Source organism: Hyperolius riggenbachi, chromosome 1 (assembly GCF_040937935.1).
Source record: "Hyperolius riggenbachi isolate aHypRig1 chromosome 1, aHypRig1.pri, whole genome shotgun sequence".
In the NCBI taxonomy this organism is placed as follows: Eukaryota; Metazoa; Chordata; class Amphibia; order Anura; family Hyperoliidae; genus Hyperolius; species Hyperolius riggenbachi.
The window spans coordinates 199,142,264-199,158,363 of record NC_090646.1 but is presented as its reverse complement, the minus strand read 5'-3'; the positions used below and the strand labels follow the sequence as shown (position 1 = coordinate 199,158,363).

General features: G+C 42.4%; 1 protein-coding gene across 2 annotated transcripts in view; it reads left to right on the top strand.

Moving 5' to 3' along the window:
* Positions 1 to 14,099, top strand: part of NOCT (nocturnin) — a 28,495-nt gene extending 14,396 nt beyond the window's left edge. The window contains exons 1-3 of one of the 2 annotated variants that reach the window (XM_068269975.1): positions 5,166 to 5,299; positions 9,687 to 9,947; positions 13,181 to 14,099. In XM_068269975.1, coding sequence (XP_068126076.1) covers positions 5,233 to 5,299; positions 9,687 to 9,947; positions 13,181 to 14,016 — 1,164 coding nt within the window. In that variant the 5' untranslated portion in view covers positions 5,166 to 5,232 and the 3' untranslated portion in view covers positions 14,017 to 14,099. Of the gene's footprint in view, positions 1 to 5,165; positions 5,300 to 9,686; positions 9,948 to 13,180 lie in introns of those variants that run through there. The other variant, XM_068269966.1, reaches the window with a different exon arrangement.
* The last annotated feature ends 2,001 nt before the right edge of the window (positions 14,100 to 16,100 follow it).

Here is a 16,100-nt window from a genome sequence, read left to right as displayed (position 1 = left end):
AGTGCAGCAGAAGTCAAGCTTATTAAATAATCATTCATTATTCCAGGGAAAAAAGTGGAACAATGCAGAACAGACTATATACAAAAGATTACAAAAAACAAAGTAAAAAGTTAAAGATAAGTTACAAAAATACACACCAAGCAATTTGCTTACCCAAATACAGGGATCCAGATAGAAGAACCTTGGACTTTTGTGGACGGACACAATTCTGGTTAGACCAGGAGTCCACTAGCTTGGGCCAGGAGTCCAGCTGCAGCTACCGTCAGGAGGGGACTGATTTGAGGTATCTGTCCCCTGGTTTTTATAATGAAATAATCGCCTTGAGGCTGTAAGCCTGTGTGGACAGGGGGGGGGGGGGGGAGGATGACGACGACTGGATTTAATTACATCCTCAGTCAGAATTGGATTTCCAGAGATCTAACATCCACATGTGAAAAATGTACTATAGCGCACACACACAACAAAAGACTTCTTTAATCCAAGTTCTCCAGGTAAAAGTCTATACATCAAAAGATTGTGAAGTGAGACTTTTCAACTCCATTGTTGACCGTATTTCCTAGCTGATCAAAGATAAGGATATAGTTTGCACCTCCACCAATAATTTCCTCACAACGAAATAGTGTTTAACACACAGGAGGCTCTTCCTGGCTAGTCTAGAGTTCTTGACAATGCTTTAAAGAGAAACTCCAACCAAGAATTGAACTTTTTCCCAATCAGTAGCTGATACCCCATTTTACATGAGAAAGACAATGATTTTCACAAACAGACCATCAGGGGGCGCTGTGTGACTGATTTTGTGCTGAAACCCCTCCCACAAGAGGCTCTGAATACCGCGGTATTGCTGGCAAACTGCCACAATGTAACAATGTTCAGAGACAGGAAATAGCTGTTATTAGCTGTCTGTAACAAAATGAAGCACTTTTTTTACTACATTATTTTCACTGGAGTTCCTCTTTAACAGCCTTCATCAACAGAAGTGGTAAATGTTTCAGTTGTCAATGACTTCCAAGCTTCCACTCCAGTTAGGTAGAACAAAACCCTTCAATTCTGCCATTGTCAAATTAACCAATGTCTTTGCTGGAGGCTAACACCCCAGCTCTATTCACTGAAGTCCCTTTAGATGCAAATGTAGTACAGCCTGATGACCATCGCTTCAAAGCAGAATACACATGTGAGATATAGCAGGCAGAAAAATGACAAATATGTTCCTGTATTCCCTAATATCATCAGCACCTCAATATATCACCACAAGCATGCGGCTCATCTTGTTAGATCTGACAATATCCCACCTGATATGCTTTATGCTTGCTCAGTCTATTTTATAATCTCATTTGAATGGCATGCTCGTCCACATGTGCATTTTTCCATGATTTTAAAATTGACAGCTTTCTGCTTTTCCCCACATGACACACTAGTTCCTAATTCAAACGTATTGTATTTTACAGCTATCTGGCAAATTGTAAACAAATGAGTAACATTACGTGTGGAAAACAAATGCGATTGCTGTGCTCCGGAAACACTGAAAAAGGGTATAAAGTGTGCTTCCTTAGCAACCCTGGTCAGAGGAGCCGATGGCAGCCAGGTGCTCAATAAAACTGAAAACTGACAATTGCATGAAAAGCACAGAAAAATGTTGTTGTAAAATGGAGAAATAGTGATTTGCAATGTAAAAATGAGCCACCTATACAGTATATATCAGATGCGTAGTAAAGTATGTTGATGATTCATGAATGAGCAAGAAGTTTTTAATCAGGATGATGCCTGAAGCTTTTCTGAGGTGATTCAGCCTCAATGCTTAGTATAGGAAAGTGGAAAATCTCTCTAAAAAGCGCTAGAACAGCGAATGTGTATGTGTATGTGTATATGTATGTGTATATGTGTGTGTATATGTGTGTGTATATGTATATATGTATATGTATATGTATTAGCTGTACACTGGTAGCTGGACAAAATTACAAAATTGCTACACCAAAAGTCTTTAAATAATCGCTATGCATGTATAGAATCGCTTAGAAATATCACTTCTATAAACACAGCGTTCACAATTATGCTAGCGCTTTTAGGTGTGCACCAGCCCTAAGCAAGCTTTCGGCTGTACAGCCTTCATCAGACTCAATCCTGAAACAGGTTTCACAGCCGAAAGCTTGCTTACTCATATTCTTTTAACTTGGCCAATAAATGTATCATCCTGATTCAAAACTTCTTGCTTTTTTACTAAGGGCCCTTTCACACCAGAGGGCTTTTTCGGCGTTTTAACGCCACGGCCGAAGTTGGCGTTTTCCTAGGTAAAAAGTCCATAGACTTTCATTTTACCATTCACACTAAACGCTGCGTTTTGGAGCGTTGCGTTTCAACGCTCCCAGGCGCTTTTTCTGGGCCTACCGCAGCGTTTCTCATTGCAATTGATTGTAATGTATAGGCATTAAAACGCCTTCAAAACGCCTTGAAAACGCCTGCAGCCAAAACGCAGCGTTTTAGCCTTTCACCGCTGCCTGTAGTGTGAAAGAGCCCTTACCTATGGTACAATACTCTATGACTACTTTTTATGAATAGAGGTGTAGTTGCACAGTTTATCCTTTTTTCCACTAGATGTCACTATGAGCTTTACAATGGATAGCTTGTCCATGTGACCATGTAGTTTGAATTTCAGTGCATGCCCCTGTTAGGAACCAGAAGCGTCTGTGAGCTGTTAAAATTTTACAGCTATTCTCAGGTGCGTATGCCAGCTTTTTTACGCTCTTCTGTACATCTCTTATGGCTGCATTGCAGAACTTGTATTAAAGATGGCCCACAGCTGCAGGGGTGGATTGTATGTTTGTCATTGCTCAGTTATGTATGTTTGAGTGCATTTCTTTGTAAAAGCCAAGCAAAGGGACTGTGATTGCTCTTCAGTGGGTGTAGCTAAACACATGCTGCCTGTGAAGTGAGTAAAGTCAGCGTTTTTCACTCCTGCCAAGGTCATTGAGGTTGAGCAGAGCAGGGAGGGGCCTAGCCTCACTCTTGGCTTCCATAACTCAAACAAAAGTAATCTTGTGCAACTCTGCCCTTTACTGTCTGTAGCATGAAGTGTTATTTTTAGATGTCTCCTCTTGGCTGAATCTTGCCTGGTCTAAAAAACTGGTCTTTGTATTGGTCTTATGGCTGTACAATAACATTCATGGCCACTTGTTGTTTGGATTATGGTGGGTCTTTTTAAAAAATATTTATTAATGGAAAAGTTTACAAAACCCAAGCATGTTGCTTTCTTTACCTGTTGTCTTCAAATCAAAGATAGCTTTGACATGACCAAGATTCATACAGGCATTGCTAAAGCTGGGGGGAGGGGGACATGGAACGGGGTGGGGTTGGGGTACAGTGGGTTTAGCAGTTCATGGACATTTTTAGGTTTACAGTTCGTTTATGCTCTTCTGTCTGTGGCATGCTGTGACATAGTGTGCAACGATTGTCATTGTGGACTCCTCTTCTCCTAGTAGAATGTCTTCTCTAGATTTTAAGTTCACACGGGCAGTTATGTATTTTTTTTTTTTCCCTTGACGTGGTACTTATTATCTCCATCATGTTCCTGTATTGCTAAATTGAATCATCATACTGTGCATGGACATGGGTATACATTTTGTACTTTGTACCTGAATTTTGCAGCTGTGCATGAGCACTTAACTCGACAACCATTCCAACACCCATACATATACATGGATAATAACCCTTAACTCCCTTTGGAGTTAGTATACCTTACCCTCCTTTAAAGAGAACCCGAGGTGTGTTTAAAGAATGTTATCTGCATACAGAGGCTGGATCTGCCTATACAGCCCAGCCTCTGTTGCTATCCCAAACCCCACTAAGGTCCCCCTGCACTCTGCAATCCCTCATAAATCACAGCCATGCTGTGAGGCTCTATTTACATCTGTAGTGTCAGTCTCAGCTGCTCCCCCACCTCCTGCATACCTCCGGTCCCTGCCCCTTCTCTCCAATCAGCAGGGAGGGAAGGGATGCAGGCAGGGACTGGAGTCCTGCAGGAGGCGGGGAGAGCAGCAGACTGACACTATAGAGATAAACACAGCCAGCTCTGACAAGCTGTTTGTCAGCAGCGTGGCTGTGATTTATGGAGGGATTGCAGAGTGCAGGGGGACCTTAGGGGGGTTTGGGATAGCAACAGATGCTGGGCTGTATAGGCAGATCCAGCCTCTGTATTCAGATAATATTCTTCAAACCCACCTCGGGTTCTCTTTAAGGTGCCTATACCCTGTGATCTCTCTGATTTTCCCCCCCCTTCCGCGGCAAATTCGATCACAGTAGACATCAAAGCCCCAACGTGCTGCCTGATTTGTAATTTTCAATTGATTTCTGGCTATAATTGATTGACTTTACAGAACGGACATGATGCATATATGCCAGGGTCCTAGAAGTCCTCCCCAGCTATACTGCTCCCTGGGGCCCTGGCAGAGTATGAGCACAGCGGAGTGCAGTCATGTGTCCAGCCGGTGCACTCAGTAGTGTGTGTGTGGCCTTCACCATTTCCCCCCCCCCCCCCCCAGCTATACTACTACCTCGGGCCCGTGCAGAGTATTAGCACAGCGGAGTGCACTAATGTGCTTCGGGCGTCCACATCTAAATGCCTTTGAATAGGTGTAAGTAATTGTATACTTGAGGTGCAGTCAGCGATGGAAAAAATGTTTATGGTGTCATTTTGTAGCCTGGTGAGTTACTGCATGAATACAAACTGTAGTTATGTCTTTATGTTCCTGTTTACAATCATTCTTAGATCATAGGGGGTATATATATTCAGACCTGGCTGATTAAACACATGGCTTTGCTCGGAGGTCCTGTATTGGCAGTCATTCACACACATGCACTATTATTGGCCAGGATTCATGTGAGGAATATAAGGACTTCTTGCTACTCAGCCTGGTAAACATTGCTTTTCCCTCTGCCACATATGATCGAGCATTTGCAATAATCTATTGCACAAGTTTTGTTTACTTCCCCCTTTCAGGAACATATATGTTGTAGCAGTGACAGCATCAGACAGTGCATCTTAACCCAAATAGGATGTCCTTGACAGTCACTGATGTGGTTGAACGTGCTGAACTTTTCTTATCCTCTGATGGGTTTAGACAGATTTAAAGGCAAGGTGATATAAGTCCTTCCGCATTAACTGGAGCAGACAGGACAGCAGTGAAGCCACTGAGCATATTTGTGTCTAGTGCATTTTGCATACAGAGTGATACAGGTGAAATGGATATACAAATTGCAGTACGAATGTCACCTATGGAACCAGGGTACCATGTTATGTCTGCTCAAGGTAGGATAGACCTCTTTTTGGTTCGTAAATGCGTATTTTATCCTAATTTGTTAGTATTTTTGTGGTTTATGTAAACAGACATGTCAGTCAAATAGAGCTGATATGCAGATCTTTAAAGAGCTTCAGTGTTCTCCCCAGAATTTTTTTTCCAGCCAGGTGGCATGAAATAGTAGCCGGGTGGCATGAAAAAGTAGCTGGGTGGGGCGAGTTGAAAATGCAGGGCAACTGTGCTTACAGCATAGGAGGAGGTAAGGAGGTGAGCCGATGACAGCCGGGTGGTCACCAAATCTAGCCGGGTGGAGCACCCGGCTAAAAGAGCCTGGGGAGAACACTGAGCTTCATAGCTGGTACAGAAGTAAGGATAGTTTGTATGTTCTCAAGCTGGCAAAGATATTTTTTTTTTTTTTGTCCAATGGCATGTGTGGTTTGTCTTAAGGTGGCCACACACGATATAATAAAATGATCCGATTTTACAGTAATTCGATAAACGATCGTATCTCCCGAAAAAATCGAAAGCTTTTTTTTCATTCGACTGAAAAATCTGATCGTATTTCCCATTTTCTTCGATTTTAATCGATCCGGACTGCCAGATATTTTTCTTCAATCTGTCTAAAGATTGTCAATTTATTACTATACACACCCTAGCAATTTTGTTAGTTTCCAATCATTTTTATCATAATTGGGGGGAAAATTGAACATAGGTGTGTGGTACATTGTAACATTTCAAAAATATGACCAATCAGTCAGAAAAATTGATTGCAATTCTTAAATTGAACAGATATTTAAAAAAATTGTATGGTGTGTGGCCACCTTAAGGCTCCACACACACCATACAATCTAAGTTGTTCAATCTTACCTCTTAGTCTTAGTCTTAGTCAGGAAATGAGTGACCGGAATAAAACTGGACAGAGGTTCCATGTCTGTTCTAGTGTATAATGAAAAAAATGTAGAGCAATCAATAGAGAAATCTGTCCACTTTTCAGACTAGTACAGTGTTCTCCCCAGAATTTTTTTTCCAGCCGGGTGGCATGAAAAAGTAGCCGGGTGGGGAGAGATGAAAATGCGGGGCAACTCTGCTTACAGCATAGGAGGAGGTGAGCCGATGACAGCCGGATGGTCACCAAATCTAGCCGGGTGGAGCACCCGGCTAAAAGAGTCTGGGGAGAACACTGTAGTAATCTCAGATTAGGACGAATTGCTCTAAAATGCAAGCTGTGACATTTACTTTTCACACGGTGTGGAAAGTGTTCCCTCAACCCAAACAATTGTTTTTCAGCTGGAAATCGAATGCGTTCAGGTGTTTCCTGGTGTTTATAGCCTCCCTAATAGTGATCCATCTAGTTCTGGTCAGTTACTATTCCCCGATGTCTTTTGTTTCCTGCGAGAATATCAAAGGAAACTTTGGCAGCAAAATTGCTGCTAGGGTTTGCCATTTCACCATCCCTACCAAATGCTAGCGAGCAGCTGACTGAGTGAATTCACCATCTTCAGCCTCCTGTGTGAAAGAGAGCTGAATTCCAGGCATGTTAAACCAAATAGGATGTCCTTGACTGTCACTGATGTGGCATGTGGTTGATCGTGCTGAACTTCCCTCAAATAGTAAAGTGGTAGTGGCTGCATGTTTAGTCTCTTTTACATTTTTATTTTGCGAAGTGGCAGTGGAGAAATTATTTGCATGACTACAGTTGGGTACTGCTTTCGAACACCCACTTTCTTTATCAAGGCATTCAGCTCAATGTTAAAGATCTGTAAGTAGGGAAAAAGTTGGTGGCAAATGCTGGTGCAGGCACAGGGGTGGGATTCGCATCTCCATTTTGCTCAGGAGTGATTGACAAGAAGTTACTTACAGATCTTTGCCATTGAGGTGATTGCCTTCACAAAGAAACCCTCAAATTGGATTTGTGGTTTGACTACTAAACAGTTATAGAAAGTGCCAGCTTTATCCATAGACTTTTTTTTTTTTTTTTTTTTTTTTTTTTTTTTTTTTTTTTTGGTAGGGTGGTGTCATAAACCCCCAACTTAACCTAGAACATGCTACCTCATCAGTGTTGGCCTAGGAATTGTGTGCAAGATATACCCACTATCCTGTCGGGCTCTACTTTCAGCCTAGACTTTCAGCAAAATGCAACCAAGTATATGGACTTTACTTCCTTTCTATGCATGTTCTATTGCATAATAAAATCGCATGTGAGCACTGCGTTTCTTTACAAAGCATATGAATATGTGCACATTGCATAAACCCAAACAGGGCTTTGGAGTTGGAGAAATTTTGGGTACCTGGAGTCCTTGGCAGATTTTGGTGTGCTCTATCAATTGGTATGTATAGAGTGCTTGTGGGATCCAATGTAAAACTCACACTGGGGCCCCAAGCCCCTTCGTTATGCCACTGATTGGTCACGTTAATCCTACCTACCCAACATGTTTTTCATCTAGCACAGTTAGGTCAGGGAATTCCCACACAGACATGCAGTGTCTGTAGATGGCATTCATCATAAAGTAGGTCTTAGACGGCCATTTTGGCTAACTGTCCTCACTGACATAAACCTAAATCATGACATATCCATAATCCTTCTAACTAGGTTTGTAGACTGAGGCATGTGCCTTGCATTACTACATAAACTGTTACCTCAATGTGGCTATATCGGTCTGATATAGAGATAGGTATAGGTGTCTCTGTCACAGTTTATGTAGTAATGCAAGGCACATGCCTCAGTCTACAAACCTACTTAGGATTATGGATATGTCATGATTTAGGTTTATGTCAGTGAGGACAGTTAGCCAAAATGGCCGTCTAAGACCTACTTTATGTTTAATGCCATCTACAGACACTGCATGTCTGTGTGGGAATTCCGACCTAACTGTGCTAGATAAAAACATATTGGGTAGGTAGGATTAACGTGACCAATCATCAGTGGCGTAGCGAAGGAGCTTGGGGCCCCAGTGTGAGTTTCACATTGGGCCCCCCAAGCACTCTATACATACCAATTGATACAGCACACCAAAACCTGCCACGGTCAACCACAGTGTCAGAGGTGCAAGAAGGGTATGGGGTACAGTTTAATGATAACCACTAACCCAAATGGAGCAAGACAAAAGCAGGACAACTTTTGACAGTCTGCTGGGCTCACGCTTGCCTGTAGAGCACCTCTATGCACCCCTCACCCAAAAACCATGGGGCCAGCTATGAAAAAAGTTTGTGTGTGTGTTTCAGTGTTTCCATTTGGGTTCCTGTAAAAAGAATGAACTTGTATCGATAGTCGCCATAACACCACACGGGGAGACGACCACTGACTGACTCCTGGCCATTATTTTTGTTAGTCGGAGGATTTGCACCAAAAACCACTTTTGAACTGAGAATAATTTTGTTTAATAAATGGTAAATGGAACAGGTCAATGAGATGCGAACAATTCAGTGTTGAAGTACAGAGTGTAAGTTACAAGGTTGTGCTTAGGGATGGTCAGTGAGATGCTGGTTAAATGCACATGCATACAGTTCAGAAATGGAGCAGCTGCTGGAAAACATATATTTCCCCCCCCCCCCCCCTTTTTGGGGGGTGGGGGCCCATTAACACTCGCTGTCAGTTGCATGATTATTCCAAACCCTTTAGAATTCAATAGAAAGCAAGATCTCATTTGATTAGTCAACCCTATCCTTATTACCCTTCAAGAAAGTTCTGTTAGTGCAAATACATCACATATAGCGCACAACCTGTTTTTCATGGTACTGTACTGCCATATCTTATTATGGATGTTTTACCTTTTTATACTAGTAATAGCTTGGTTCTGCTGAAACATTTACAGTAGACTCTTGTTATAGTAAACTCTGATATAGTAAACTGTCCCCAGGTCCTGGCAATGTGCCGATATGTATATACAATATTTGACAAATTCTGATATACTAAACTACTTGGTCAGGTCCTTTGAAAGTCCCTATAAAGGGAAGATTCTACTGTATGTGGCTTCATAGTGCTGCCTACATTTTCCATTTGTTTTAGGGTTATCCTGTGCTATGCTGTAAATATGTGGATGCATTTCGTGCAGTTTATGTTGAAAACTTAATTACAGGGAACAAGTCACGTGAGTCCATTACAAAATAACCATGTGAAGGAACTTTGTGGCTATATTATGTAACGGTTGCACAGAATGCACCCTTATTAGGTCACACACAGATGTGTACCAGTTGTAGTATTCATTGTTGGATGACTGTGACATTTTCAGCACTTAGTTCTGCATTGGTAATTAAGTTGGTCACGTAGCTCTCTGCTTGGCTGTAATGTATAGTCTTATATGGTTTGTAATGTAATTGCTTGATGCATTGCTTAACTGAAGAAACTTACTAGGATTGTGATGCTTTATACTTATAGCTTGTGTTTTGCCCTTCTTACAGTCTGTTCCATGGGAAATAGTACCAGCCGCCTTTACAGCGCTCTTGCCAAGACTCTTAGTACAGCTGCCCTCCCCCAGGATTATCTGGAGCAGCCAGAGCATGACCAGCCGGATCCGCTGGACCCCAAGGATCTTCTGGAGGAATGCCAAGTTGCCCTACAGGGAAGGCCTTCCCGGCTTCACAGGGAATTGGTCTCCCAGGTGGATGATTTCCGAAGTCCTCCCTCCTTTAGGGTGATGCAATGGAATATCCTTGCTCAGGGTAAGCAAAACAGTTAGGATAATTCTGCAGCGCCCACTGTGTTAGAGCAGTGTTGCCAACGCATTCCTTTGACATGTATAAAATATACAGGTCTTGTGGCTAGTTAGATGCAGTATAAGCACTATGTACGTAGCCCCAGAACCTGCATAGATTAGACTTGTCAAAGGGATGGTTTGGCAACCCTGGGGTAGAAGAATATTGCACCGTGTACATTTCATGTGAATTCAAACAAAAATATTGTCTTATACCGTATGATACTTTGTTTTAGGATGAGAGGTCTGAGGCTGCCATTCTTTACTATTGTCAAGCTGAACTCAAACAAGTGTATGGTGCACTGATGCTCACTGGGTCAGCTGCATTGTGCAGTACAAAGTTTGCAGAAGCAAAATCAATATTGGACGGTATTTCTGCTGAAATTGTCTGATAGTCATAGACTGGGTAAAGATCACTCTCTGGAAGATACAGATAATTTACCTGATCCAGCACTTGTCTAGATAGAGTATATACTGTATGAACAGCATTAGTTTGAGGCACACCAACAGAGGGCTATCTAAACACCTTTTTCTTTTGCAATATTAATACTGTACAACAGGGCTGTGGAGTCAGAGCAATTTTAGGTACCTGGAGTCGGTGAATGGTTTTTGTACAGACTCCACAGCCCTGCTGTACAATTATTAATATTGGATATATATAGATGGGCAGGTTATGTAAAACGTTCCATTGTGTATGTAGTATAAGGACACTTCTAATAACTGGATGTAGTGGTTAAGGGCTCTGCCTCTGACACAGGAGACCTGGGTTCGAATCTTGGCTCTGCATGTTCAGTAAGCCAGCACCTATTCAGTAGGAGACCCTGGGCAAGTCTCCCTAACACTGCTACTGCCTATAGAGCGCACCCTAGTGGCTGCAGCTCTGGCGCTTTGTGTCCGCCAGGAGAAAAGCGCAATATAAATGTTCTGTGTTTGTTCTAAGGAATCTATTGTTCGTGCCAGTGTTTTCTTGCAAGTTCATACTAGTACTTCAGGATAATGCAGGCAACTGAAACGGGCTGTTCAGTCACTTTCCATCACTATCAGTCTCCTGTTAGAACATTGAAATCCATTGCGTAGGAGTGCTTTCAGGCTATATAGAGGTGGGGAACATAGAGCAATCTTTTGATGCACTGTGTGTGGTTAGTGTAATGGAGTTTGGCTTCTTGAGGAACATTTTTTTTGTTTTGGAAAATTTTCTTTCACTTAACCAGTTCACCCCCAAGGGTTTTTATCCTAACGGACCAGAGCAATTTTCAGTTGTCAGCGCTCCTCCCTTTTATTCCCTAATAACTTTATTACTACTTATCACAAGAAAATGATCTATACCTCGTTTTTTTCGCCACCAATTAGGCTTTCTGTGGATAGTACATTTTGCTAAGAATTTTTTTATTCTAAATGCATTTTAATGAGAAAAACAGAAAAAAAAAGAAAAAAAATCATTATTTCTCAGTGTTCAGCCTTTATAGTTTTAAAATTAAACATTCTCCTGTGGATAAAACAAACACGTTTTATTTGCCCAGTGGTCCCGATAATTAAACCGTTTAGATTATGTCCCTACCACAATGTATGGCGACAGTATATTATTTTGAAATATAAGTGGTTATTTTTCTGTTTGTTCTGGCCATAATTACAAGCCCCTATGTAATAAATTAAAATTAATTTTCCCCCATAAAATATAGAATAAAAAAAGCTGAGTCCCTAAGGCAACTATTTATTTATTTTTTTAAGCTGATTTTTTTTTTTTACAAGTGTTTTTTTTGGGGGGGAGGGTTGGAAGTGTAATTTTATTAATGATGTGTATATACTTGAAAATGTATGTATTTTGTAGGTGTAATATACTTTTTGGCCACAAGATGGCGCTAGTGAACACTCATAGGCCGTGTTCATTTTTTTTTTTTTTTTTTACACACTTTATTAAACTGTTACATTTCCTGTTTATGTGAATGGACGTAGCCGCTGTTCGCGGTCACGTCCATTCACTCCAGGCACTGCGATTGGGTAGAGGACTGTTCAGTCCTCTTCCCCAATCGCCCAGCACGGGATCCCGACGGTAATGGCGGCGGACACACGGCGGTAGCAGCGGCGGGAATGCGCGACGTATTAAAACGTCATGTTGCTGTTAATAGCGGTAAGCATGACGTTTTAATACGTTAGGATGGCGGTAAATGGTTAAAGTGAACCTTAAGTTAGGAAAAAATGAGTTTTACTCACCTGGGGCTTCTACCAGCCCCCTGCAGCAGTCCTGTGCCCTGGCAGCCACTCACTAATCTTCTGATTCCCCCGCAGCCAGCTAGTTTCGTTTTTGCCGACAGGCCTGTCAGGACTGACCACGCGTAGCTTTTTCCACATTCCCGACTGCAATTAGCGCTATTGTGGGCCGCAATGTGTACAAAAATACGCGTTGCCGCATATCTATGCATTCGTAATGCGGCAGCGCGTATTTTTGTACACGTTGCAGCCCGCAATAGCGCTAATTACAGTTGGGAATGCGGAAAAAGCTACGCGTGGTCAGTCCTGACAGGCCTGTCGGCAAAAACGAAACTAGCTGGCAGCGGGGGACCAGAGGATTAGTGAGTGGCTGCGAGGGCACAGGACTGCTGCAGGGGGCTGGTAGAAGCCCCAGGTGAGTAAAACTTTATTTTTTATTTTTTTTTTCCTGGCTTAAGTGTCTCTTTAAGCTTTGTACACATACTAGATTTAGAGCATTGTTCTCTCCACTTACTCCACTTGCTGTGTAGCGTCACCCACGCCACTCCGAATGTCAAATTCTGAATAAAACAAGAATTCTAATGGTTGCTCTGGGCAACTGCTCCATTTATCTGCCCCTGACTTTTTAAATCTACCTCTCCTTTTTTTCCAGTCTCTTATTTTCCATTAGCTGTTCTTTTTCCTGTAGCGCCGCCATCCTTCTCATTGCTGGTTGTGATCCTTAACGAGGCAGAATGACTGACCTGACATTCTCTGAATGAAGACTGAAGTCCTGACAGCTTGTAGCCATGGCAATAGCCCCACCCCCTAGCTTGCCCTGAATGTGGCAGGGGTTCCACGTTTTTGGTCCCAATAAAAACAATGTATGCAATGCCATTATGGGTCCAAAGCAAAATCATCATTGCTGTGTATTTCTTTATATTCAGTATGCATATTTTGACAGATAAAATGCAAACTTGTCTCTCATTACACCAATGTTTTCTTTCTTGGCAGCTCTTGGAGAAGGCAAGGACAACTTTATTAAGTGTCCCATAGAAGCATTGAACTGGGATGAAAGGAAGTACCTAATCCTGGAGGAAATCGTCATTAACCGTCCGGATGTTTTGTGCCTGCAGGAAGTGGATCACTATTTTGACACTTTCCAGCCAATACTTAGTAGGTTAGGCTACCAGTGCACCTTTTTGGCGAAACCATGGTCTCCTTGCCTTGATGTTGAGCATAACAATGGACCTGATGGCTGTGCCTTGTTCTTCCTGCAAGACCGATTCCAGCTGGTCAACAGTGCCAAGTACAGGCTAACGGCCCGGAGCTTGAAAACCAATCAGGTGGCCATTGCAGAAATCCTGCAGTGTAAAATGACTGGCAGGCTAGTGTGCTTTGCAGTCACTCACCTGAAGGCACGCACAGGATGGGAGAGGTTCAGACTTGCACAGGGTTTAGATCTCCTGCGGAATCTTGAGTCTCTGACACAAGGGGCCAAAATACCGTTGGTTGTATGCGGGGATTTCAATGCAGACCCAACTGAAGAGGTGTATAAGCGTTTTGCTTCCTCAAGCCTAAACCTCAACAGTGCCTACAAGGTGCTTAGTGAAGATGGAGAGACTGAGCCTCCCTACACAACCTGGAAGATCCGGACCACAGGAGAGTGTTGTAATACCCTAGATTACATATGGTATTCCCAGCATGCTTTAAAAGTTAATGCTGCCTTGAAAATGCCAACAGAGGAGCAAATTGGGCCAAATAGGCTCCCATCTTTTACCTACCCATCAGATCACCTGTCATTAGTCTGTGACTTTAGTTTTAACACTGATCCTGACAGACTATTATAGTACTACTTGTTTCATTCTGTGACTGTGAATTGTGACTTATGTAAAGTGATGTGAGGTCAAATACAAGCTGCTCAGTGATATAAGTTCTTATGCCTACATGTGTGCAGGATGAACCTATTTATTTTAAAACCTCTATTAAAGTCTGTAAATCTTATAAGCTTATTTCCTCTAAAGGGTTCTTTGGATTTTGTATGCCTCCTGCTTGAGGAGAAATCATGTTTACTTTTTTTTTTTTTTTTGAATACTTGCTCTTCCATATGTAGAAATGAGACCTAAACCAATCAAAAGGCCCCATTGTGATCAGTGTATGCTGAGTAAAGGTGCATACATACTCGCCAGTCATGTCGCTTATCAGGATTTAGCTCAATCTTACAGGCAACACTGCAGAGAATGGTGCTGTACAGCTTTATCCCTCTAGTAAACTAGGCCGTTGCATACTGTTGCTACGGTGAGAGGGAGGGAGGGCAGTGCAGCACAAAATGGATCTGCTTGCAGTGGGCAGGGTAAGGAGGGGAACAGTGCACTTGAGTGTAGCATATACATTTGAAATCTGCGCCGGTAGACTTGGGCGCAGGATACAGCCGGTATATAGCTGATCCTGCTTCTGCACAAGTCCGGGCCGTGTTAATTACTATTCCCCCTCCAGGCTGCCATGGATAGTGGGGGAATTAAATAATTTGGCTTCCAGCGATTGCTGGAGGCCGAATGTGTTTTTTTTTTGTTTTTTTTTTAAGCAACTTCAGCTCCTCCTCTGACAGAGCCGACGTTATTGAGTGCCGCTGTAGATGTGATTCCCATTGTAGTCTATGGTGGCGCTGGCTGCGCTCAAATCTAGCAGCGCTGAAAAGCACTGTGTGCTGTGTGCCGGATCTTAAAACATGGCCAGGGGACACATCACGTGTACCCACACTACATTGTTGGCTGAGATGGGACAGAACAGCTACCTTATCAGAGATTTGTCTGGAGTACACAGCTTAGCAGGTATGCAGAAATTGCTTGTAGAGAGAATTTGTTACTCATATGTGCTAATTAACTGTAAAAATGCCAATTCCCTCTGACACTTTTTTTTGAAGCAGAAAAGGAAATCAAGCTAATTTGGTTAACCAGCAACTAGTGATTTTTTTTTTTTTTTTTTTTTTTTTTTTTTTTTACTCCCTAGACCAGTGAAAATATTCACTAGGGATGAGCAGAACTGTTTTTTGAGATGCATGTCGCGCTACATGTATATTTCAAATTGTATGCAAACCACTTTGGAATTGGGCCAATCAGATGCAACAGGAAATTCATTTCATTGGCCCAGTTTCTAGCAGCATGTAGTGAATATTCCTGCAGATAATCTTAATTGACTGTCTCCAGTGAGCAGGTACATTGGCTACACATTTCATACAAACTGCTTAGAAAATTCTAATTTATGAAATGCTCAAGAAGCTAGCCTTCACATATCTAAACTTTGCAATTTTGTTACCGTTTCCCCTCACACTATGTCCATTGTGGCACAATGGACAATATAATCACATGGAAATGTGATGCAATCATATTTCAGTGGGGCTTTCACAGTGGAAGCACATCCATTAGGATAACCTGGCAATGGGCACGGTTTTGGACACAGTACAGGCATAAATCTATAGACTGTATCCTGCACTGCCGCATTGCATCGAAAACATATGATGTGACTTTCCATCCTATTTTTCCGGATGTGCAAAACGATGGAGCCCTCCTGTCTACAAAACTAAACACTGAGGAGAAAAAAATACAAATGCAGGTTCCTGTAACTCAAACTAATCATTGCATGATCTACGTAATGCTCAGCTTAAATGTGCATACACTTAGCATGGATGTTGCACAGCGGTTGAGACTTGATCCCTTAGCCGAATACTGGTGCTATGGGGGGGGGGAGGGTGATGGTGGAGCGTACTCCACAGGCAGGGTAAAGAGGGGAGCAGTGAGGTGAGACACCAGTCGGCTGCCTCTGCTGAGTTTACGATAACTGCCATGTTGATTTCCTTATAAGCAATACCAGTTGCCTGGCTGCCCTGCTGCTCTATTTGGCTGCAGACCTGTTTCTGAATCGCACCAGAAACGAG